Below are 26,138 nucleotides of genomic sequence, written 5' to 3'. Positions count from 1 at the left end.
TTACAGAATATGCTTAGTGAGTTGTGTGCCTAAATTCTTGCTTGTTAAGTGCTGTTAACAACGCTGATGGTCTCATTAAGTCAATTAAGTTATATGTGTTGTTATAAAATACGATTGGATTTTGGTGCAGAACACTAGGCATACTATATAGAATCCGGGTTTTTTATAAACTAGAGCGCCCAAATTTATACTTATTGGGCAAATTTGTTCACGCAAGTTATCGAATAAGGGCAACTTAGTTCAATTATTGGCTTGAATTGGCGCTAATTATCACCAAATGGTGTTTGTGTGTGCAGCTGCCATTATGCCCTCTAAGCTGAGCCAGGTTCCTCCAACTGCATTGCTGGCAGTAGGGGGTGGTACTTCAATACTGTGTTTTCAATCGCTAGAGACAGGCAGGTTCCCCAAAGTCCTGCAGAGCTTGCCTGTCCCTCATTACTGAAAAAACATAGTAACATAGTAGATGACGGCAGAAAAAGACCTGCACGGTCCATCCAGTCTGCCCAACAAGACAACATATGTGTAAACCTTACCTTGTGATAGTGAAAGAGCACCTCCCACTGGAAGGACTGTAGATTGTTCCCTCTCAGCTGAGCAGGAGTCCTCAATCTACCCATAGTAGTACTACTACTACTAATCATTTCTATAACGCTACTAGACCTACTCAGCACAGTACACATATTTTGGTACTTTCTCTGTCCCTAGAGGGCTCACAATCTTAAGTTTTTGCACCTGGAGTAATGGAGGGTTAAGTGACTTGCCCAAGGTCACAAGGAGCTGCAGTGAGAATTGAACCCAGATCGCCAAGCTCTAAGGCCGCTGCACTAACCATTAGGCTACTCCTCCACTATTCTAGAAGACCTGCGCTAGGTATCTGCCTACCATGCCATCACGGTGCTCCTATGGTCTCTTGATCATACACCATGCTTGTTGGAATTCTGACACTGTTTGGCTCATGCAATCCTGCTGGATATCTGCAACATGTGCCCAGCACCCTCGCAATAAAAACACTATTTTCACAAATGCCTTTTGAGCCTCCATCGCTTCAGCTTCCTAAGAGAGCCCTTAACCCACTGGAATGAAGTCACACACTTTCTCCGATTCTGCAGTTTATCCATTGCTTGTAATCGCAAAGTTTTATCTCAAGGAAGAGCATACCGCATTGTGGTATATGTTTTTATAGATTTAATTGGAGAGAGACGTCAGCAGGAGACTAATGTTCTACAGACATGTGCATCGCGTCACATTTGCCAGTCACTATTTTGCTTCTGCCATTTCTGGATCCTTTCAAGCCTGCAGGTTTCCCCCAGCTGTCACTATTTGCTCTAACACGTCAACTAAGTCGAAAAATCTTGAGTTCCACAAGAGTTAATAGTAGGCAAATAACCACTGCAGCTACAAAACAACATTCATTTCTGCATTCAAAATTTACATATGTTTTATTCACCTAATTGGATCTGCTATCTGGAGAAACAACACAGAGTTTCCTTGGCAACTGACACATTACACAGTACTTGAGTTATCTCATCCTAGCAGAGCCTTTCCTTAAATGTAAAGCGATACCTACAAATATTCTGAGATGCTATATCATTTCAGTACAATTTAATATAATTAAAAAAATAATAATAATGTGCCAGTTCTGTTAATGAGCACTTGCATAGATCACATTTGTCCATTTATATGGCATTTAGTTTAATTGATACTTTAGAATGGATTTGTTTTACATTACAACATGTATTTTACTTCAAAATAATACTTAAATCATTATACAGTGCTACCGGACACACAGAAGCTACAAGTGCATCAGTGTTTTAAAGAGAAAGGACAAGATATCAAAGTGTGGAGCCCTTTTGCAAAGCTGCGTTAGCCGTTACCACGCTCCCGACACAGCAAAAACGGCCTAACACGGGATGCTCCAAATCATTCCGTGTTAGTTTTGTTGGTGGTGGTCATTAAGGGGCCCTTTTACAAAGTTTTACAAACCGCACTGGCTCCCAATCAAAGAATGTATTGCTTTCAAAATCTGCACCCTGGTTCATAAAATTATCTACGGCGAAGCTCCGGGATACATGACAGGCCTCATAGACCTACCAACCAGAAACACAACAGGATCAACACGAACATACCTAAATCTCCACTACCCAAGCTGCAAAGGACTCAAATACAAATCAACCTATGCATCCAGCTTCTCCTACATAAGCACACGACTATGGAACGCATTACCAAAAGCCGTGAAAACAACTCATGATCACCTAAACTTCTGGAAATCATTAAAAACTAACCTATTCAAAAAGGCATACCCTACTGACCCAACTTAAATGCCTGTACCCTACAACACAACAAAACCAAAGCTCGTAATGGACATATAATAACTCTTCCACTCTACGATTCCCTAATGTGTCTGTACACACGAACCTTACTCTACCACAACATTACTGTATTTGTTCGTACCGGAATTGGCGAACCACATATGTAAGCCACATTGAGCCTGTAAATTGGTAGGAAAATGTGGGATACAAATGTAACAAATAAATAAAGTGGTGGTAACCCAACGCAGGCTTACTGCACGCCAATATGGAGTTATTGTCAACCCAATGCAGGCGCTGACTGTAGTTCCAGCCCTAGCACACGCCATTTCCCAAGCTAGGGAAAATAGGGCACTATTTACTAGCGCAGCAGCTCCCTGGCAGTAAGGCAGCACTGGATTAGCACGGGAGCCCTTACCGTCATCTCAGTGGTTGGTGATAAGTGCTCCCCCTCACAAGGCCACACAGTAAGAGCAATCTTACCACATGGCCATGTCTATTTTCACACTTTTTACCTACTGCGGAAAAAAGGGCCGCAACTCGTGGCAAAAATGTCCCTCGCCACTAGCTGCCTCTACACGCAGCTTAGTAAAAGGGTCCCTAAGCGTATGGTAATTATTTTTTTTTTGATGGGGTGTATCAGGGCAGAGAATGGGCATTCCTGGTGCCAACCCGTTAGTGCATCTATGTTTCCGCACACTAACTAGATAGCACATGGCTAACACAGGAGCCCTTACCACCTCCAAAATAGGAGGAGGTAAGTGGTCCCATGGTACCGTTTGTTAATGGCTAACATTAGCGCACAGACCACCAAAGGTGGAACTTAATCACTAGTGCTGAAAGTGATCTTAAAAAGTACTTAAAGCGTGCATAGCGTTCGTCAGAAAAAGATGCGAGCCTTTTTAACTGCATGAAAAATTGTTTTGAAAAAAAATAATAAATGCATGATCGAAATGGACATTGAACACTGCACTTTGAAGAATTAAAAATAAATACTGAAAATTGAGAAGTTTGAGGGTGTTTTGACTGATGAAAAAACTTGTGGTCTGCAAAGTACTAAGGGGGTCTTTTTCAAAGCGGCAGTAAACCCAACACGGGCTTATCACTCGCTTTAACATCCTATTTTCACAAGTACACAGAACATGTATGAAATTCATCAGATTTGCATGTGATATTTTCTGCAAACTTGTTAATTTATCGTAGATGTGAACTAATGTTAACAATTTACCTTGGATGTCTGTTGTACTTGGGGAATACCAAGAACTACTTACATTTTATTGGCAAACATGCTTCAGAATATCAGCAACTAATAATTAAAACACCTCTGAACAAGCAATAAAAATATGCCAAGCAGTAAAACTAGTGATGCAATGATTTCATAAAAAACTGAGCACCTTATTGCCTTGAGCTATAAAGTTCAAGACAGAAACAAAATAAAAATAATAATAATAATAACAGAAACTCCAGCTGTTAACATAAAGAGAAAGAGTCAGCTTTTTATTTTGAGAGGAAATCACTGTTACGTTCCCTAAGTTAGAATGCATGGAATATTTTCCCCAGTACGGGCGTTTGCAGTGCCCTGAGTTAAGTGGTTAGTGTGATAGTTTGTAATTAAGAACTAGGAGCATCCGTCAGTAAATTACACAAACTAGAACGCTAACAACACCCAGCAGAAAATGCCCCTATCATAAAATGAACGGTGGCTAGAGCTTCTGTTTGTTCACCAAATTCACTGAAGCAAAGATCAGGCACAGAGCGAACTACGTTGGAGGCCAACAGCTTCCCACAATACTCTAAACAACCAGCAACCAATCGGCCTTCAGTTTTGTCCTACGAAGCTTATTATATGAAGCATTTTCCTACATGCTTAAAGAACTCTTATAAACTTGTGTGTGGATATACAGGCACGAAAGGAGAAAACAGAGGTCTATCGGGAAAAACATGTTAAGTGGGCAATCAAATTAGAAAGCTTTCATGCCCAAATTATTGCTAGAATTAATAAGTTCTGAACTAATCCCTTTTTGCTACCTTAACACTCATTATGGGGTCCTTTTACTAAGGTGTGCTGAAAAATGGCCCGTGGTACTGTAGGCGCGTGTTTTCGGCGCTCACAGATCCATTTTTCAGCCTGACTGCAAAAAAATGTCTTTTAAAAATTTGGGGCTGAAAATGGACGTGCGGCAAAATCAAAATTTGCGCGTGTCCATTTTGGGTCTGAGACCTTACCGCCAGCCGTTGACCTAGCGGTAAATTCTCACACGGTAACCGGGTGGCAATGACCTACGCGCATCAAATGCCACTTGGCGCATGTCCAAAATAAAAATGTATTTTTTTTTGGACGCACGTATCGGACGTGCACCGAAAATAAAATTACCGCAAGAGCCACGTGGTAGCTGGGCAGTGACTCCATTTTGGTGTGCGTTGGGCGTGTGCAGACACTTACGTGGCTTAGTAAAAGGGCCCCTATGAGCACCGACACTCCTTACATGATGCTAGGTTGGAATTGGTTTTATTCTTGTGCCAAATTCTTTCGACCATCAGGACTGCCTCTTAAGAAGGCATAACCCCTATGATACCACAGATGGTTGTTTAGCTCAGTGGTTCTCAAGCCAGGCTCTCAGAGCATGCCTAGCCAGTCTGGTTGTCTTGATACTCCCAATGAATATGCATGAGCTAGATTGCATGGACTGACTTCATTATATGCAAATCTAGCTCATGCATTTTTTATTGGGGATATCTTGAAAGCATGAGTTGCCTGATATGCCCTGAGGACTGGGTTGAGAACTCCTTGTTTAGCCTTCTTGCTGACTGCTGTACTTAACATAGCATTCCAGGTGGCTGCTTGATCAGCTAGTGATAAATTATTATAATTAAAAGGAAATGCAGAGAAGCTGGAAGCCAAAGAATTAAGACTGATTTTATTTACGCTGCTGGATCACCTGGTTTTTAATACTTTGATTACTCTCCTGGATCATCTGGTTACCTTTAAGAGGATGTCTCTGTTGGCAGTACAGCCAAGCAAAACAATCAAATAACAGTGTGACCTCAATATCAGGTGAGTTGCAAAGTCTCCCAAATGAAACTCAGAAGAGTCCAAAGTAAAGATAAGATCTAAAATATGACCCACGCAGTGGGTCAGAAATCCCACATGAAAGATGAACTCTAAGGCTGCCATAGAAGTCCGAAAATCCTTGTTCTTGGACTTTAAAGGATTAAGTATGAATATTAAAATCACCCAATCTAATTGTTTATAAAGCTCTAAGGACATTATCTGAAGCTGTAAAATATAATTCCTCCCACAAAGAAGACAAGATCGTAGTACGAATAATACCAAATACCTTTGAAGGTACAAGGCGGAAAGGGTCTAGTGCTGTGACCGAGATAGTATTTGCAACAAAGATATCAACCCTACCCCCAACTTACATAATTGGTTCTTATACAGACATACAGCAGCCAGATTAATTTATGGAAAATCAAAATTAGACAGTTCTAGACCCCTCCGTGAGAAACTACATTGGCTTCCAGTAAAGGAACGAATCACTTTTAAAATTTGCACATTGGTCCATAAAATTCTTTATGGTGAAGCCCCAGTTTACATGGATACCCTTATCAATCTGCCATCTAGGAATTTGTGCAGATCATCTCGTTCATATTTAAATCTACATCATCCTACCTGTAATGGTCTCAAATATAAATCCACCTACGCTTCCACCTTTTCCTTTATTAGCACTCAACTATGGAATGCATTACCTAAATCTGTGAAGACCATTCATGATCATCTGTACTTCAGAAAATCTCTTAAGACCAGCTTATCTGGAAAGGCTTACCCTAATGGACCCGTCCTAAATCCATAATTCCTACAACATGACTAATTTATGGACCGCATGGACTCTATTACCCTTCCCTCTTTTCCCTCGTCCCTTGTAATTACTATCCTTCCTATTCACCTTACCATACTTTGTCTGTTTGTTTTCCAGATTGGCGATTGCCTATACGGACTGATGTTAGCCACATTCAGCCTGCCAATGGGTGGGAAAATGGGGGGGTATAAATGTTATAAATAAATAAATACATGAAAGAGAAAACTGCGAGAGCAGTGATGTAAAAGTGCTTCATCGTCATCTTTGAGCTAGGCCTTAGTAACATGGAAACTTAAGTGTTGAGTAGTGAATAGATCTAGCATTAAGTAATTCTATCTTAAAAGAAGTCAAGAATGCTAGCACACCAGGATATCCAAAATCATTTAGGGGTCCTTTTACTAAGCTGTGGGAAAAAGGGTCCTGCGCTCCATCTGGAAATACCACCAGCGGCCGCGTTTTGCTGGCAGCAGTTACGGATTAACAAGCGGTAAGCATGCATTGGGCTTATGGCTGCATTGTAAAAGACCCCCTTACTGTTTAGCCCTATACAATTCATGAGGGACTTTAACACAGGAGTATGCAAGGAGCATTCAGCTTCCTCTACCCCACACTACTGGACTGGGATAAAATGCATCCTTCATGGAATGAAAAAAACAGCCAAGAGGGACCAAAACAGGAGGCAAAAATCAGTGGTCATGTTTAACAAGAACATAAGAATAATGGTAGTCACCACAAGGAGCAAGTGCTGTTGCACCTTGGGTGTGGCTCCTTTGACATACACTGCTGCAGTACGATACCACAGCAAATATTACTTCAAAAAGTAGAATTTTCTGTCATCACCTCCAGGTCATTTGGAGACATGGCCTAGGGCCGTTCAACTGGGCTTAACCACTGGTCTAATGGAAAATATGCAGCAGGACTCTGGATCACTGGAGGTAAGTTCTAGGCAAATCTACAATGGAGAAATACGTGACAGGGCTGAAGAAGGGAAAAGGCAAAAGAAATATAAACAAAACAAGACAAACGCAGAACAATAAGCATAAGAACAAGCAGAGTTGAAAAACTACAGAATGATCAGAAAGGAGATATTTAAACAAAAAGGAGAAATCATAATGCAAGATATTGTTCCAAAAAGTATGAAATTATGAGGCAAAGTACAAATAGCAAGAACTGCATTAACGCCCTAATTCTTTAAAAGTCACCAAACATTGGGCATGCACAATTTAATTGACTAATAAGCTTAGTGCCAAATGACTTTTTAACAAGCAATTATTGGCACTAATTATTTATTTTATTTATCTCATTTGTACCCCACAGTGTCCCAACAGTGTCAGGCTCAATGTGGCTTACAATGGACCACAGAGGCAGACGCCAATGCACTAAAATGAAGCTAATACAGCAGAAAAACATACAAGAGATATTGGGGAAGAGTAGGAATGGACAGAAGGATTAGGGAAACCTGGAGGGAAGAGGGAAGGGGAAAGTGTCCAAAATGTCTCTAAATCGATGCGCTTCCAACAGTGGAGACAGACACATGCAGTGGCATTGGGATAAGCACTTCCAAATAACATGGTCTTTAGAGATTTTCTGAAAGTTAGATGGTTGGTGATGGTTTTAATGGTCTTCGGCAAAGAGTTCCAAAGCTGAGTGCTGATAAAAGAGAAGGAGACGGCATACGTGGATTTGTACTTGATGCCATTGCATTTTGGATAACGAAGGGTAAGATAACGGGAGAGTCTAAATGTATTGCGGAGAGGTAGGATGATGAGAGCTATCAAGTAGCCAGGTACCTCACCATATAGGATTATGTGAACTAGATTTAATTGGTGGGATCCGCACCTAAATTTTACATGCAAGTAAAAATAGGGGCATGGAAATGGGAGGGTCATGGGTGAAATGGGGGTGTTCCTAGCATTTAAGCACGTTGTTATGGCACACGGGGAATATGTGCCTAATTTAGGCATATACATTTGCATCACATGCTTATAAGCTTTTTAACCAATTAGCTTATGCACATTGTTATGGAACACACTTCAATTTCTGCATGAAAATCTCAGCTTGATATATACAATCCTGGGGCATATGTGTAAAAAAAAAAACAGTACCTACTTGGCCTCCTAATCAAGACAAGCTCTTATGAACTTAACCTGTAAGAGATACTTCTACTGTGCTGTATTTTTATTATTATTTTGATTCTACACTGCCTTAAAGGAGTTTCTTCAAAGAGGCAGTAACTAAACCAAATAAATAAATAAATAAATAAATAAATAAAAGGTTATTTCTAACAGAAACTGTCCAGGTACTTCAATTAATATAAGGTAGCTTAGAAGATCATTTTAGAAGCGAGTTGAAGAACAGCATTTTACATGCTCAAGTAGGTGATGCTCAAATTACCCAGAAGTATACATGCATAAAACTAGGTGCTCAGAAACACAGTGCCTCATTTTATGCGATATATGAACAGGCATTCCAAGAGGTCGACAATAGGTGGCGGGATAAGTACTTAGGGGTCCTTTTACTAAGCCGCGTAGGCACCTATGCGCTCCCAATGCACATCAATTTTGAGTTACTGCCCAGCTACCGCATGACAATTTCATTTTTGACGCGCGTCCGATATGCGTGCTGGAAAGGGCTTAGATTTGGTCGGTTTTAAGATGGGCGTCCTCAGTTTCTATTATGGCCGAAAACCGGGGACGACCAAATCTAAGGTCAACCATCTCAACATTTAGGTCGACCATCTCTGAGGTCAACCTAAATGTTGAGATTTGGGCATCCCCGACTGTATTATTGAAACGAAAGATGGACGCCCATCTTGTTTCGATAATACGGGTTTCCCCGCCCCTTCGCCGGGATGTCCTTAGAGATGGGCACCCTTAGAGATGGTCATCCCCGTTCGATTATGCCCCTCATTGTCTTCCTTTCAAAAGTCTATTCTTTCATAGCACCGCATATAGGAACTTTGTCATTCAAAGCAACTGTATCTGACCCCTGACGCAGGTGGTGTTTTCCGCCAAAATACGGACCAGGTCAAATTGGGTGCTTTGAATAAAGATTTTTAGTCCTAACATTAGCGCATGATCACTAATGCAAAAAAAAAAGGGTGTTTTACCACTATAGTAAAAATGGCCTTAGCATGCGGAAAAGACCCACTTTTTCCTGCAGCTTAGTAAACAGATCCCATGCTTTGGTAACCCACACATACGTTTTTTGCCAGGTAGAGACAGACTAATTCCAAAGAGTAAATGGCTTTGAAAATTGCCCTCCTTTTCCCAGAATTATTATTGGATAGAAAATACACTTTTTTATTTTTTTTGCAGAAATATGCAGGCAAACTATTTATTTTTCTCTAATCCTAGTGATTCAGATGCAGATGGTTAATGTCAATGAGAAAGAATACAAAAGGCCAAATGTATTAGTGAATATAAATGGAAATCTGTTTTTTAAATGATTTCTTAGGCAATAATTTGCGGTGTTCTATGAATTTTACCACCCTCCCTTTTCTAGCAAAAATGTGTAGTTTCACCTATTAGAGAATGCATCTAAAACCCGATACTAAAGGCTAAATATGTTGATTGATATATGTTTATCAATAATGTATATATTTCTTCTTTTATTAGCTTTGTAGTAATCCTTTATGCTGCTTTTCACACACACGCACACACACACACACACACACAATCTGCTGCAGTAATAATTCAGCTTTCTTCTAGTCCTTTTCTAACTGGTTCTGCTGTCCTCAAATCTGAAAATATAACTCCTCTTTCACTTTAATCAGATAGATGCCCATCTCAATCATTAACAGGGAAATTTCAATCAGATGGATTAAATTTACCAAACGGCGAAAAGTCCACCACGGGCTTGCCGCACAGCAGTCTGGAACTATCGCTGGCCCAGTGCAGGTGCTGGTGCGTGTGGATAAACACAGAGGAACACTAGACAGAAAAAGGATGGAATCTAATTAAAGCAAAACTTAAATGACTTCATAACTGGAGTGAGTTTTGACGGAAGCTTCAGGAGGTTGGAAAGTATAGTATGGCCAATGCTGGGCCGACTTCTATGGTCTGGGTCCTCTAAATGGCAATTCAGGATCAGGATCAAGGCTGGAGTGGACTTCAGTGGCATCTCCTGTAGTCGGGAAGTAGGACTGTGCCAGGAAGACTTCTATGGTCTGTGCCCCAAAACTGGCAGGAAGAGACAGTGATTGCATATTTTTCAAAGCCCTTAGACTTACAAAGTTACAGAGTAACCTATGGAACTTTGTAAGTCTAAGTGCTTTGAAAATGAGCCCCTTAAGTATACCAGTGTTTAATCATGAAGTGTCACTCTACACAGGTCATCTTGGGCAGACTGGATAGATTGTGCGAGCCTTTAGCTGCTGACATTTACTGTGTTACTATGCGAAAGGGATCCAGGTATGACATTCCATACAACAGTCTGCGCCTTTCATTCACCTCCATACGCCATCACTGTTTGGTTCCATATATTTCATCTTGTTAGGCACATTTCTCAAAAAAAAAAAAAAAGAGAAAGTACATAAGTATTGCCATACTGGGAAAGATCAAAGGTCCATCGAGCCCAGCATCCTGTTTCCAACAGTGACCAATCCAGGTCACAAATACCTGGCAATATCCCAAAAATGTAAAAAAAAAGTTTTATACTGCTTATCCCAGAAATAGTGGATTTTCCCCAAGTCCATTTAATAACGGTCTACGGACTTTCCTTTAGGAAGCCGTCCAAACTTTTTTTAAACCCCGCTAAGCTAACCGCCTTTACCACATTCTCTGGCAACGAATTCCAGAGTTTAATTACACGTTGAATGAAGAAATATTTTCTCAGACTCATTTTAAATTTACTACTTTGTAGCTTCATCGCATGCCCCCTAGTCCTAGTATTTTTGGAAAGCGTAAACAGACGCTTCACATCTACCCGTTCAACGCCACTCATTATTTTATAGACCTCTATCACATCTCCCCTCAGCCGCCTTTTCTCCAAGCTGAAGAGCCCTAGCCGCTTTAGCCTTTCCTCATAGGGAAGTCATCCCATCTCCTTTATCATTTTCGTCGCCCTTCTCTGTGCCTATTGTTAAGGGTCAGTCCTGAATACTTGGGATTTATAGACATAAAGTAAAATTGTGAGAAGCTCAGTCTAGAGCAGGGATGGCCAAACTCTGTTCTTTAATGGAAACAGGAGCCAACCTGGCCAAGATTCAGAAAAATAAACCAAGACGTGGTGGTTATTGACTTTTGGAATTGGACCAGAGCTTTTTCTATGCAGGTATTGCAGTACATGCATTGAATCTGTGAATGTGGAACTCTGTGAGACCCATGACAAAGGTTTTTCTGACACTTGGCTTGGTTGGGTCCCGTTTCCATTAAGGTTGACATTTGGATAAACACTTGCTGTGTTTGTCCTTCTTTAGATCACTCTTCTGTTATGAAAACCAGAATTTTTCACTCATAGATGGTAAATAATCAACTTATTACACAGTAAACTGCAATGCATTTTGCTTTTTGCATCCCCACCTGTAGCTTTTGGATTGCATTTGCAGATCATTGCTCTGGACAGGGGGAAAGGAAACACATCTGATTAGCACTCAATGGTTTAGCCTGATTCAAAAATCAGCAAGAAGTATTTTGGTCTCAGTTGAACATGATGCCTGCTACCAGTGGCGTTCCTAGGCTGGATGACACCCGGGGTGGATCGCCGATGCGCCCCCCCCCCCCCCCGGGTGCATTTTTACCTGCTGCGGGGGTGCCACGCGCCTGTCGGCTCTGAGTCCGCTCGTTCCCTGCTGCTCCCTCTGCCCCAGAACAGGAAGTAACCTGTTCCGCGCAGCGGGAGCAGCAGGGAGGGAACGGGCTGACTCGGCCAACAGGCGCACGCGGCACCCCCCCCAGTGGCGTGCACCCGGGGCCCACCGCCCCCCCTTGGTACGCCACTGCCTGCTACAGTATAGAAGTAATAACTACGGTAATGCCATTTATTCAGGAGAATTAATTATAGTCAATTGCTTAGTGTGCTTTCACACTTAATACATTTACAATTCTTATGTTGGTCAAAGGAAAGTTTGACTGTTCAAAAATTAAATTACGAGTCATGTCAGTTAGATAAGTAGGATTCCCATGTCCTTTCATTCTATATAGCTACAATACTCTGTCCTTTGTAGTCAAATGGAAACGATCAACCTACTGTAAAAGGCTCTTTTTAAAATTCCCTAATGTGTTAATTATAGAGTAAGAAATATAAAGTATTTGCAAATGGCATGTTCATCGTAATGGTTCAATAGGTGTTTTGAGTATTATAGTACCTCTGCTATAAACTCAGCTTTTCTTCTGATGCTCTAATTCGAGACTATCAGTTGATTTAATATATCCAGTGTTACAAAGGCATCAGCAACAGTGCTGGTTAACCTATATACACAGATCCACTGTACTTAAGAACTGGAATGATGCGCTTCCAAAGTTGGAAATGATTTCTAACACATATATACATACACATATATATACAGTGCACTCCATTTAAGTGCACGTCGGATAAGCGCATGCTCTGTTTAACTGCATGCTGTACTTCGGTCCCGTTTTTGGCACCATCAATTTCTATGGGGACAAACTTCGGTTTAGCGCACCACTGACAAGTGCAAGATTCGCTTATATGCATGGTTTAAGACCGCTCCTCTGCAGGAAAGACTCCGCATAAACGCATGCACGGAATATGGAAGCCGATTGGCGCGTGACAACCAATGAGATTTCAAATTTACCGGCCCTTTAACTGCCACAGGCAGAATAGGTGAAAGAATGTTGTCAGAGTGTACACTGGGGTCGTCGTCGTCGCACAACTGTAAGACTTTAATACTGGCTGAACGAATAGAAGTTCTTAAAAAATTAGAAAACAAACAAAATCAATCAGTTATAGTCCTCTGTACACTATTGGGTCTGTGAGTTCCATAGACCGTCTGCCAGAATCAATAACCAATAATAATGGATGAACTCTGAAGTTACATGGTCACACTTATGTGCTTTTCCTATAACAAACAGAAAGCGGCATTCTGTATTGCCTGGAATTGCTTTAGATTGCATGCTGAAATACCAACACATGCCCATTGCTGGTATTTCAGGAGGAGTGGCCTAACAGTTAGTGCAGGGGGCTTTGATCCTGGCAACCTGGGTTTGATTCCCACTGCAGCTCCTTGTGGTCTTGGGGCAAGTCACTTAACCCTCCATTGCTCAAGGTACAAAAACCTAGGGGTCCTTGTACTAAGGTGCACTGAAAAATGGCCTGTGGTACTGTAGGCGCGCGTTTCCTGTGCACGCAGATCCATTTTTCAGTGCACCTGCAAAAAATGCCTTTTAAAAATTTTTTGCCGAAAATGGATGTGTGGCAAAATCAAAATTGGCACGCATCCATTTTGGGTCTGAGACCTCACCGCCAACCATTGACCTAGCGGTAAAATTTCATGCGGTAACCAGGCGGTAATGACCTACGAGCATCAAATGCCACTTGGCGCGTGTCTGATACTGTTGTAAATTATCTATTGTGTATGTTTCGACTTATTCTTGCTGTACACCGCCTTGAGTGAATTCCTTTAAAAAGGTGGCAAATAAATCCTAATTAATAATTAAATAATACTAAATATATATGAAAGTGACCCACCAATTTACAGTTTACATTTTTTCCCTCTTATCGCCACTCCTTTCAGATTTTGTGCCCCCCTACCCCAACACACTGCTACTACTCATCCACCTGATCCTGTAGTCATTTACCCAAGGTGGTGGGCTTCCCAGGTGTAGTCCTCCAAATTATATGTATGGCGCTCAAAAATGTATACTATATTGATGACATACTCCTATTAAATATTTTCAATAAATTTATTCAGTATTTCATGACATAAATGTGAATATCCTACAACCCTCAATGCAATCTTGCAATATCCTTATGTTCTTGCATTGTCCATGTGCGTTTTGCAAATGAGTTAGATCTTTTCTACTGGAGAATGATGTCCTCTGTAAGAAATATAGTCATCCAAGCCACGAAAAGGTGCCCAAACTGACCAGATGACCACCAGAGAGAACCAGGGATGACCTCCCCTTACTCCCCCAGTGGCCACTAACACCCTCCCACCCTCAAAAAAACAAAAAAAAACTTAAAAAAAATATTTTTTGCCAGCCTCAAATGTCATACCCAGCTCCATGACAGCAGTATGCAGGTCCCTGGAGCAGTTTTAGTAGGTGCAGTGCACTTCAGGCAGGTGGACCCAGGCCCATCCCCCCCCCCCCACCTGTTACACTTGTGGTGGTAAATGCGAGCCCTTCAAAACCCACTGTACCCACATCTAGGTGCCCCCCTTCACCCATAAAGGCTATGGTAGTGGTGTACAGTTGTGGGGAGTGGGATTTTTTTTTTGGGGGGGGGGGGGTTGGGGCTCAGCATACAAGGTAAGGGGGCTATGCACCTGGGAGCAATTTCTGAAGTCCACTGCAGTGCCCCCTAGGGTGCCCGGTTGGTGTCCTGGCATTTCAGGGGAACCAGTGCACTACGAATGCTGGCTCCTCCCACGACCAAATGGCATGGATTTGGTTGTTTCTCAGATGGGTGTCCTCGGTTTCCATTATTGACGAAAATCAGAAACGACTAAGTCTAGGGACGACCATCTCTAAGAACGACCTAAATTTCAAGATTTGGTCGTCCCCGACCGTATTATTGAAACGAAAGATGGACACCCATCTTGTTTCGATAATACGGGTTTTCCCGCTCCTTCGCCGGGACGTCCTCAGGAACACATGGGTGCCCCTTTCGATTATGCCCCTCCACGTGTCCCCTGATGAAGGTTTTTCCGAAACTTGATCAGGTTGGATCTTGTTTCCATTAAACTTGACATTTGGATAAACTCTTGCTGTGTTTGTCCTTCCTTGGATCGCTGCTGCTGTTTGGTCATCTGTTAAGAAAATGAAAACCAGCATTTTTGACTCAGAGATGGTGATTTAACCCTTTAGTGTCCAACATCCTACTCACCCCAATACCAAAAGATACCAAAAAAAAAACCCCAAATGATATCACCAACTAGCACCCAGTAGCATCAATCCCACTAGTAGTCAAACTGATGGAAAGCATGGTAACTAAACAACTAACTGACTACATAAACAAATTCACAATACTGCATGAATCACAATCAGGATTCCGCTCCAACCACAGCACCAAAACAGTTGTAATTACTCTCTTAGCCAAATTCAAACAAGAGATTGCAACAGGCAAAAGCGTACTTCTCCTACAATTTGACATACTACTAAGCATCCTAGAATATTTCGGGATTGGTGGAAGTGTACTTAGCTGGATCAAGGGTTTCCTAACCAATAGAACATATCAAGTGAAATCAAATTCGAACATATCATCACCATGGAAAGCAGACTGTGGAGTACCTCAAGGATCACCACTATCACCACTCCTTTTCAACCTAATGATGACCCCCACTAGCCAAGTCCTTATCCAATCAAGGCCTCAACCCTTCCATATACGCAGACGATGTCACAATTTACATCACATACAAACATGACTTTACAGAAATCACCAAAGAAATCAATCTTAGCCTAAACATCATGAACTCATGGGCAAATGCATTTCAACTAAAACTTTAACGCAGAAAAAACACACAGTCTCATCCTCTCATCCCAATATAACACGAATATAACATCTGTAAGTTAAGAAACATATTTTCTAAAAAGGAAAGTCTTTAGTAATTTCCAAAACACAGAATAATGTTCTATATGCCTTATAAAAGGAGGAAGAATTCTAGCCAGAAACTGCCTAGTAAGTCAGTGAGGACTGCAAAGGGTGCAAAGCCTTTACTTTATGAACAGTGGGAAACCTAACAGAAAAAGATTTCTAGTAACTCTTCAACATTGCACTGCAACTGCTCCGGACTCAAGGACACCACATTGATGTTATCTTCAGCTACTCCACTTCCAAGACCCAAAAGAGCAGAAACAGCCTTTTCTGGGCTTCAAAGCCACTGAGAATCACCCCTCTCCTTGGGGCTTGGCTGGGTCAACAAAACAGTCCTCAAGGGCTCATAAAGATCACCTTGGCATGGCCAGCTTCAATACCAGTGCACGTATTTGAAGGTAGGCAGTTTTCAAACAGCCAACTTACTGGCATTTACTGAGGAAATTGCATTTGAAAATGCTTTCTCCATATATTGAATTTCATGACTTTACTCATGTTGCAATTTTATTAGGCTGTATGTTAAAAAGGTGGTTTTTCATTAAAAGCAATTTTTTTTACTCCAATGTATCATATTGGAACAAATTATGAACACACAAAGGAGTTAAAAGATTTGTAGATACTCATAATTGCCAGCATTATACAAGGCTAATGAGTGTTTAATGTTTTCTTAATGTGTGTAAGTTGTATAAGTTGATTTTTTTTTCTGATCAGGTTATAAAGTTTTTGGCTTAGCCTTAACTGACAATGATCTCTGGTTGCCAAAGAGTATTCAACATTCTGACTTAAAGAAAGAGATAGCAGGAAGGTTTAAGAACCCCTGTTCATTAATGTGAATCAAGCACGTAATGTGTGGCTACCACAGGTTAACACATGACTATCCAGCTTATTTTCGAAAGAGATCGCCGGCCATCTTGTGACACAAATCGGGAGATGGCCGGACAACTCCTGAAACCGGCCAAATCGGTATAATCGAAAGCCGATTTTGGCCGGCGCCAACTGCTTTCCGTTGCGGAGCCGGCAAAACTTCAAGGGCGTGTTTTGGTAGGGTAGCGAAGGCGGGACGGGGGCGTGCTTTGAGATGGCCAGCTTCGCCCGATAATCAAAAAAAGAAAGCTGGCCTTGACGAGCATTTCGCCGGCTTTAGTTGGTCCTTTTTTTTCACGACCAAGCTTCAAAAAGATGCCCCAACTGAGCAAATGACCACACCTCCCCTTACTCCCCCAGTGGTCACCAACCCCCTCCCACCCAAAAAAAAAAAAAAAAAAAAAAGAAAAAAAACCCTTTTTTGCCAGCCTTTATGCCAGTCTGAAATGTCATACCCAGCTCCCTGACAGCTGTATGCAGGTCCCTGGAGCAGTTTTTAGTGGGTGCACTGCACTTCAGGCAGGTGGACCCAGGCCCATCCCCCCTACCTGTTACACTTGTGGTGGTAAATGGGAGCCCTCCAACCCCCCCCCCCAAACCCACTGTACCCACATGTAGCGCCTGCAGCGCTTCCACACGGAGGTCAGAGGCGCTGTCAGGTCAGTGCAGGGGGCCCGATACGGAGGAGGGCGGGAGCGGCGGCGGGGATGGGGGGAGGGTGGAGGTTGGTGCGCGCGATGTTTGTTTCCAGGCGGCAGCGTCCGACAGTGACTCCGACTCCGTTTCCCTCTCTGCTCCGCCCTCTGACATCATCACGTCTTTGACACGAGGGCGGGACAGAGAGGGAAGTCTCTACTGCGCATTTGCAGGTGAGTCGGTCACTTGCTGTTTATATGTTTGATATACAATGCTGTAATTTTATGTTATGTACAAACCTCTAGGTGAACATTATTTTTCAAAGAGAGAACTTTTACGTTAAAACACTAGTAAAGAAGGCTGTAAGTCACAAGTAGAACTGGAAAAAAATAGTTTGTGAATTAATAAATAAATATAACTATTTATATTAATCAAAATAGACAAATACGGTAGCACCATACATTTTTTCTAAGTTGAAATTCTGAGTGATTCAAGCTCTCCATGTGTAAAGTTGTTGTTGATAAAATAAACAATTAAAACATAGCTATTAGGCTTTTGGAAGTCTATTATTAATAAACCAGACATGCAGTTATAATATTTATTCCGGGCACCATTTGACAATAGAGCAGTGGAACAGAATTACTAATGCGGACAGAGCCCAGGTGGTTGGGTAGATAAGAGCAATGCCCTACACTGAGGTGGGGTGACGGCTTGAATAGTGTCTTACTTCTTAAGGTTTTAAGATGACAATCATTGTGTCTCTCCGACTCCAGAGGAAGTCCCTGTTGGATCGCATCTGTCAACTTCAGTGTATTCTTCATCCCGCTGCTGGACTGACAGCCTGACTGCACTGTGGATAGGTGAGGCTGAAAGAAGCTTGGGAAAGGCCGTATAATCAATCACTTAACGGGGAATGTTTCTTTCTGTGAAATAGATAATTATAACCATGAAACGAGGTTTTCAAAAGAATGGGATTCATTTGAAGGTAATTTTGAAGAAGGTTGTATGGCATTTAAACTGATTACTATGCTTTCTCTCTCCCAGCCATTATTTTCCATCAATTGCCACACTTACACCTTCATTTGCTTGAGATTTTCTATGGATAAGCTTTGACAAGCTGAAGTATTTAAGGTAATTCTAAGAAATACCAAATAGAGTGCAGCGACAGCATAGCATCATATGGAATAGCCTAATGGTTAATGCAGTGGGCTTTGATCTAGATGACCAGGGTTCGATTCCCACTGCAGGTCCTTGTGACCTTGGGTAAGTCGCTTAACCCTCCATTGCCCCAGATACAAAAAAAACATAGGTGCCCTTTTACAAAGGCGTACTGAAAAATGGCCTGTGGTAGTATAGGTGTGCGCAGAATCATTTTTCAGCGCACCTGTAAAAAATGCCTTTTTAAAAATTTTTGCCGAAAATGAGTGAGTGGCAAAATGAAAATGCGATCTGCCTACTATGTACTTGTTATTATCTTAACTTCTACTCAGGTGTGTGCTGGTAAATTTTTAACGGGCTCTCTCTCCGGGCATAGCCGGCCCTGAAATTATTTTTTGGGGGGGAGGGAAATACATGCCTCTCTCCCCTCCCTTTTGCGGGCACGCTAAGCATATCTTTGCCAAGCCCTACCAGCCAATAAATGGACTGCCACCATTCTCTGCTGCTTGTTTCTGGCTCTGAGCAGCATGATGGAACCTTCTTGCGCTTGCATGAAAAGTCCCAGCCTGATGCTCAGATCAGAAACAAGGAGCAGGGAGCAGCAGCAGTCTATTTACTTGGCTGTTGGGGCCAGCATCACTGCCAGCAAAGTAAAAGAGAATTCAGGAGGGGGCCCAAGCCCACATTTTGGGAGTCAGTTGTTAAAGTAGCGGCAGGGAGGCCTACTTTAACAACCGGCTCCCAAAATTCTTAAAAATTTAACAAGAGGCTCTCGCGAGCCCCGTGAGAGCCCGCTCCAGCACACCACTGCTTCTACTCTTGTTTGTTCCTTTTCAAGGGCATTTTGCAACAGGTGCTACCACTGGTTGTGCAGGATTTACCCATCCATTCCTACATGTAATTATATTTGTGCATGCACAAACATGCATGTTGAGAACAGTAGAAATGACAAAGGGCAATGGGGTTGGGGGATGGGCCTTGACCTCAAAAGTCAAGAGGAGATATTCAAAGATAAAGAGGAGAAAAAAAAAGAAAATGTGGCCCAACTTAACATAGAAACATAGAGAAACATAGAATCATTACTACTACTATTACTTATCATTTCCATAGCGCTACTAGACGTACGCAGCGCTGTACACTTGAACATGAAGATACAGTCCCTACTCGACAGAGCTTACAATCTAATTAGGACAGACAAACAGGACAAATAAGGGATAAGTACAAAGAGAGCAAGATTCCGGAATCCCAGAGACTACTACCACTACTTATTTCTATAGCGCTACTAGACGTACTGTAAAGTGGATCCTCTTTTCTCAGCGGTTGCAGCTCTCCACAGCCTGAAGAACACCTTCCAGTACTGCTCCTTTTCCCCTCAGAAACAATGACTTTTTTTTATGGCCTAGGAGAGGCTTCCCTCCTTCCCTCGGTTGTGGCACCAAAACACAAAACAAAGCACGGTTATCATTCACCTTTTTCAAGCCGGTTAATTGCCCAGTCCAGGCTTCCACAGCTGCTTCCTCTCCCTCCCTCCTGGGGAAGAGTAGCAGCAAATAATAAAAGAAAAAAAAAATACCCGGTTCAGTGTAGCGGGGTTTTCCAAAACACAGTTCACTTTTAGCCAAGCCTTACTCCACTGCTCAGTTTAGCCAGGCTTTCAAAATACAGTTCACTTCTAGCCAAGCTTTCCAAAACACAGCTCAATTGAGCCAGGCTTTCAAAAACACAGTTCAGTTCTAGCCAAGCTTTCCAAAACACAGCTCAATTTAGCCAGGCTTTCAAAAACACAGTTCAGTTCTAGCCAAGCTTTCCAAAACACAGCTCAATTTAGCCGGGCTTTCAAAAACACAGTTCAGTTCTAGCCAAGCTTTCCAAAACACACAGTAATGGCTTTGCGCGGGCTCAAAGCCTAGGGTCCCACCCTCTTGGTCAGTCATACTCCTACCTGACCTCCTCCCGCTTGACCCGGCTTGGCCCCGCTACTTCCTTGGCTTTCGCTGAGCCAGAGCCGAAAAGTCCATCGGCTCTTCCAGGGTGTTCTCCGGTTCAGTCAACTCCATAGGGCAAGGCTCACTCTCTGCCTCTCTCTCCTCAGGAGCCCAATCCATATTCTCCTCGCCCCGCCCTTCTCCCAGCTGCTCACCCTTTCTTTCATTAAAGCTCTTTGGTGGCTCTTCTTTCTCCACCCACCTGTTCCACCACCTCTTCCACCAGGTTGGAGAATCAGCCTTATTCCTTCCCCTGCGGCCCTCCTCTGGAGACTCCTGGGAATACACATAGTTTCTCTTATCCCCGGTCTCCCTTGGGGCATGCTGGGAGTTGTAGTTCTTTATTTCTAGTTTTTTCCTGGGGAATGCCTGCCTATAACGGGGGTATTCTGGCCTATCCCAGGGTTCCTTTGGGGCCTGTCCTACATACTCTTTACATACCCCCCCCCCTTAAATTTCCACCCCCCCATTCTTTCTCCTCCTCCTCCTCCACCCGGGACAGGGCATCAACATTTCCTAAACATCGCCCGGGACGATGCCCCACAGCATATTGGAAAGGCTGCAATGCTAAGTACCATCGCATTAGTCTCCCATTATTATTCTTCATTACATTCAACCATTTTAGGGGAGCATGGTCCGTCACCAACTTAAATTTTCTCCCTTCTAAATAGACACTACACTCCTGCACTGCCCATCGTATGGCTAAACACTCCTTTTCTATGGTGGAGTAATGTTCCTCATAAGGCAGGAGCTTCCGGCTTAAATAAAGCACCGGGTGTTCCTCCCCTTCATGCTCTTGGGACAGCACTGCGCCTAACCCCCTCCCCGAAGCATCTGTTTGAAGGACAAAGGGCTTTTCAAATCAACTGCTTTCAGCACAGGTTCCTGGCACAGGGCCCTCTGCATCTGTTCAAATGCCCTCAACTCCTCCCCTCCCCACCTCAAGTGGTCCGGATTCTTCCCTCTCAGCATGTCAGTCAAGGGAGTGGCCATTACGGAAAAATGAGGGATGAACCTGCGGTAATACCCTACCATCCCCAGGAATCTACGCAATTGTTTCTTGGTGTTTGGTCTGGGAAACTCTTGGATGCTTTTAACCTTATTCAATAAGGGCCGGACCTCTCCCCTTCCCACATTATACCCTAAATACTTCACCCTGTACTGCGCAAAATAACATTTTTTGGGGTTCAGGGTGAGACCTGCCTCCCTAAAAGCCTGCAGTACTGCCTCTACCTGGTTTAAATGGGTGTTCCAGTCTCCACTATGTATTACCACATCATCCATATATGCGGCGGCATATGCCTGATGAGGTCAGAGAACCCTGTCCAGCAACCTCTGGCAACTTGCAGCGGCTGAATTAAGGCCAAAGGGCAATCTTTTGAACTGGTACAGGCCTATGGGCGTACTAAAGGCGGTCTTAGCTTGTGCCCCTGCCGTAAGGGGAATCTGCCAGTACCCTTTTGTCAAGTCCAGGGTGGTGAGATATTGTGCAGATCCTAGCCTGTCCACCAGCTCCTCAATATAGGGCATAGGATATGCATCTGCTTGAGAAATATTATTAAGCTGGCGGAAATCTATGCAGAATCTCCACTCCCCTTCGGGTTTTGGTACTAACACCACTGGGCTTGACCAGGGGCTATTTGACTCTTCGATCACCCCGAAGTCTAACATTTCCTGGACCTGTTTTATCACCTCCCTCCTTTTCATGGGGGACAGCCTATATTGTTTTTGCCGAACTACTTTACCCTTTTCCGTTATGATGTCATGCTCCACTAGGTGAGTATTTCCAGGGCAGGCCGTCAACACATCATCAAACCCTTTCAAGAGCCTTCCTATCTCTTTCTTTTGTACTTGGGTTAACCGGGGATTAACCCCTGGTTCACCGGGCTTGAAAATATCTCTTATTTGCGGTCCCAACTCCTCTCCCTCCTTTTCATCTCCCCGGGTCTGAAAGCCTACCCTTGCTACCCAGGGTTTCATCAGGTTAACGTGGAAGGTTTGGACCCGCCCCTTTTCGTTCGCCACCTCATATGTAAAGAGCCCAAGCCTCCTCCTCACCACCCAGGGACCCTTCCACCTAGAGGCAAACTTATGAGGATCCTCCGAGATTAGGATAAGGACCCTATCTCCTATTACAAACTCCCTCTCCCGAGTACCCTTATCATAATATTCCTTTTGCCGATTTTGGCTCTGTTCAAGCCTTTCCTGGGAATATTCCTGTAACTTATCTAATCTGGTCCTCAGATCCTGTAGGTATTCGACCACTGACTGATCGGAGGTGTCCGTGGGTACCCAGTGCTCCTGCAATATATCTAAAATTCCCCTGGGCCTCCGGCCAAACATTAGTTCATAAGGCGAAACACCTAAGGAGTCTTGCACCTTCTCCCTGTAGGCATATAGCACGAAGGGCAACAGCTGGTCCCAACCTGTCCTATCCTCGCCTAACGCTTTCTTTAACATACCCTTTAAAGTTCTATTAAAACGTTCCACTATCCCATTAGTTTGAGGATGGTAGGCCGCTGTACGGATATGTTGTATCCCAAAAGCCTCCCACACTTGCCTTAAGGTACTTGACATAAAGTTGGACCCCCTGTCGGTCAAAACTTCTTGGGGGAATCCCACCTCACAAAAGATTTTTATCAGTTCCCTGATATGCTTCTCAAAGGAATGGCCCAGGGGTACCTAGTGGCCATATCCATAACCACTAAAACGTAGAGGAAGCCTCTCTGAGATTTTGTTACTGGGCCAATAATATCCATGGCTATTCTCCTCCCCGGTTGTTCCACTCTAGCAAGGGGTTTTAACGGAGCCTTAGGCGGTAGCCGGTCTGTCACCTTCTGACAGTTGGGGCAGGACTTGCAATACCTCTCCACCTCCCCATAAACTCCTGGCCAATAAAACCGGCCCAATATCTGAGTCAGGGTAGCTTGGGAGCCCTTATGCCCCCCCAAAGGGTGATCATGCGCGAGCCTTACTACTAGGGGACGGAAAGCTTGGGGGACTACTAGCTGTCTCCCCGCTTCAGAGTTCTCCCAATTGGGTACCCTGCGATATAGAATGTCCCCCTCTATCATGAACCCCGGGGCTTCCTGGCCCTCCCCCTGTCGGGCCCGTTCCCAGGCATATTCTAAAGTAGGGTCCGTGGCCTGCTCCCTATGAAACTGGGGAAACTGCTCGCTCAATTCTTTCGGGGCCACTGGCAGATAACTTTCTTTTCTCGCCTGCTCCAAGGCCTCCCGTCTGCCCCTCTGCTCCTTTTTTTTCAAAGCTTTCCCCCATCTCTCTTTTCCCGGCTCCCCTAAAACCTCCCCTTGAAAAGGAAAAATACCTCCTATTCCCTCTTCCTCAGCCTCAGGGTCTCGCCGAGCCTGCGAGCGGGTAGTGACCAACACTCTTTTTTCACTAATACACTCGGTAAAGGGGGGCCAGTCCCTTCCCAAAATCATCTCCTGTGGCAGTCTGGGCAGAACGGCCACGGCTATCTCTATCTCCCCTGTAGGCCCCTTCACGTGAACCCTATGGAGGGTATAACGAGTACTGGCCCCATGTATACATTGAATAGCCACTGCTCCCTCATAGGTATCCTTACCTCCTATCCTCCTCTTTCTTATTTGTTCCCATAACCTCCTGGAGATCATGGACTGGTCTGCCCCGGAGTCTAACAAGGCTACAATCGGTAAACCCTCAACCTCCACCTTAGCAGTATACCGAGGCCTAAACCCTTGGGCAACCTGCGAGGTCCATCCCTCTCGACCTGGGCAATCCCTCCGGAAGTGCCCAGTCTTCCCACACTTATAACAGATTTTTCCTGCATACGAGGGGGCCTTTCTTTCAGGGCCTGAGGGCACTACGGGCTTTTTACCCCCCCAGCCGTAATCGGGTTTCCCCCCCTGGGGCTCTGTCTTAAAGCGGGAACTTTTGGAACCCCCGCCTCCAACAGGTCGGGGCTTACCCCCCTCCAGGTCGGGTTCTCCCCAATGTTGGGCTTCCAAATAACACTCCAACCCGGCTGTCACGGCCTCCACCGTCTTACAGCCCCTTTGGACCAATCCTGCCCTAATCTCCCTGGGAAGGCCCTGCAGGAACTGCTCCACTACTAATTCTTGAAGAATCTCTCTCGTGGTATGGCGATCAGGTTCCAACCATTTTTTTTACCAAGTCCATCAGTCTAGTGGCCAGCGCTTTAGGGGTTTCCCCCTTTTCCCATTTAGTGGACCGAAACTTACGCCTATAAGCCTGGGTACTCAGTCCATACCGGTCTTTAATGGCCTCTCTCAACCTCCCATAGTTGGCAGCGTTCCCAGGAGCCAAGTCTCTAAAGGCTCCTAGAGCCTCCCCAGATAATGAAGGCACTAACCGCATGGCCCACTGCTCTTGTAGCCACCCTGCGGCCACTGCCACCCTCTCGAAGGCGGTCAGGAAATCATCCACATTATCCTGCTCAGACAACTTTCCCCAAGTAAGTGAGTTCAGGGATAAATGTCCTACCGCACCGCTTCCTCCTGGCCCCTGTCCGGTTGCTCCGACTCCACCGCCCCTGGGAGCCTCGATCCCTCGCTGAAAAAAGTCCTGGAGCATATTCAGCACCGGTTGTTGCTGCTCTTGTGCCGCCGTCAAGGAGTCTTCCACCATCTTCCCCGTCAGTTCTTGCTGTTTCTGGAACTGCATCGTCATCCAAGCGAAGATCTCCTTGGGGTCCATCTTTGCTCCGGAACAGCGACTCCTGGTGGGGAAAAAAACACAGAGGACACCTCCAAGTGCGGTTTCACTACTTATGTTTCCCCTTTTACTAGGATCCCTTTATTTCCCCCAATCTAGGCCCCGCTTACCGGAACCCCAGACGGGTCTGCGCCTTTCTCAGCGTTGGCCCCTCCGTCGGGCTTTTCTGTCCTGCTGGTCTTGGCCTCCTCGAGCGACAGGTCCGCGACGCGATCCCACTCCTGACACCAATTGTAAAGTGGATCCTCTTTTCTCAGCGGTTGCAGCTCTCCACAGCCTGAAGAACACCTTCCAGTACTGCTCCTTTTCCCCTCAGAAACAATGACTTTTTTTTATGGCCTAGGAGGGGCTTCCCTCCTTCCCTCGGTTGTGGCACCAAAACACAAAACAAAGCACGGTTATCATTCACCTTTTTCAAGCCGGTTAATTGCCCAGTCCAGGCTTCCACAGCTGCTTCCTCTCCCTCCCTCCTGGGGAAGAGTAGCAGCAAATAATAAAAGAAAAAAAAAATACCCGGTTCAGTGTAGCGGGGTTTTCCAAAACACAGTTCACTTTTAGCCAAGCCTTACTCCACTGCTCAGTTTAGCCAGGCTTTCAAAATACAGTTCACTTCTAGCCAAGCTTTCCAAAACACAGCTCAATTGAGCCAGGCTTTCAAAAACACAGTTCAGTTCTAGCCAAGCTTTCCAAAACACAGCTCAATTTAGCCAGGCTTTCAAAAACACAGTTCAGTTCTAGCCAAGCTTTCCAAAACACAGCTCAATTTAGCCAGGCTTTCAAAAACACAGTTCAGTTCTAGCCAAGCTTTCCAAAACACAGCTCAATTTAGCCAGGCTTTCAAAAACACAGTTCAGTTCTAGCCCAGCTTTCAAAACACAGCTCAATTTAGCCCG

The 26,138-nt window shown here is 44.0% G+C and overlaps 1 protein-coding gene across 1 annotated transcript in view; it reads right to left on the bottom strand.

The window, feature by feature from the left end:
* LOC115478378 (inactive N-acetylated-alpha-linked acidic dipeptidase-like protein 2) overlaps window positions 1–26,138 on the bottom strand; it is a 294,235-nt gene that overhangs the window by 237,865 nt on the left and 30,232 nt on the right. The window contains exon 2 of the mRNA XM_030215678.1: window positions 18,111–18,306. Coding sequence (XP_030071538.1) covers window positions 18,111–18,204 — 94 coding nt within the window. The 5' untranslated portion in view covers window positions 18,205–18,306. The remainder of the gene's footprint in view (window positions 1–18,110; window positions 18,307–26,138) is intronic.

This window comes from Microcaecilia unicolor, chromosome 10 (genome assembly GCF_901765095.1).
Source record: "Microcaecilia unicolor chromosome 10, aMicUni1.1, whole genome shotgun sequence".
Classification (NCBI taxonomy): Eukaryota; Metazoa; Chordata; class Amphibia; order Gymnophiona; family Siphonopidae; genus Microcaecilia; species Microcaecilia unicolor.
Note: the sequence above shows the minus strand (reverse complement) of the source record. Positions and strands in the feature narration are given on the sequence as shown.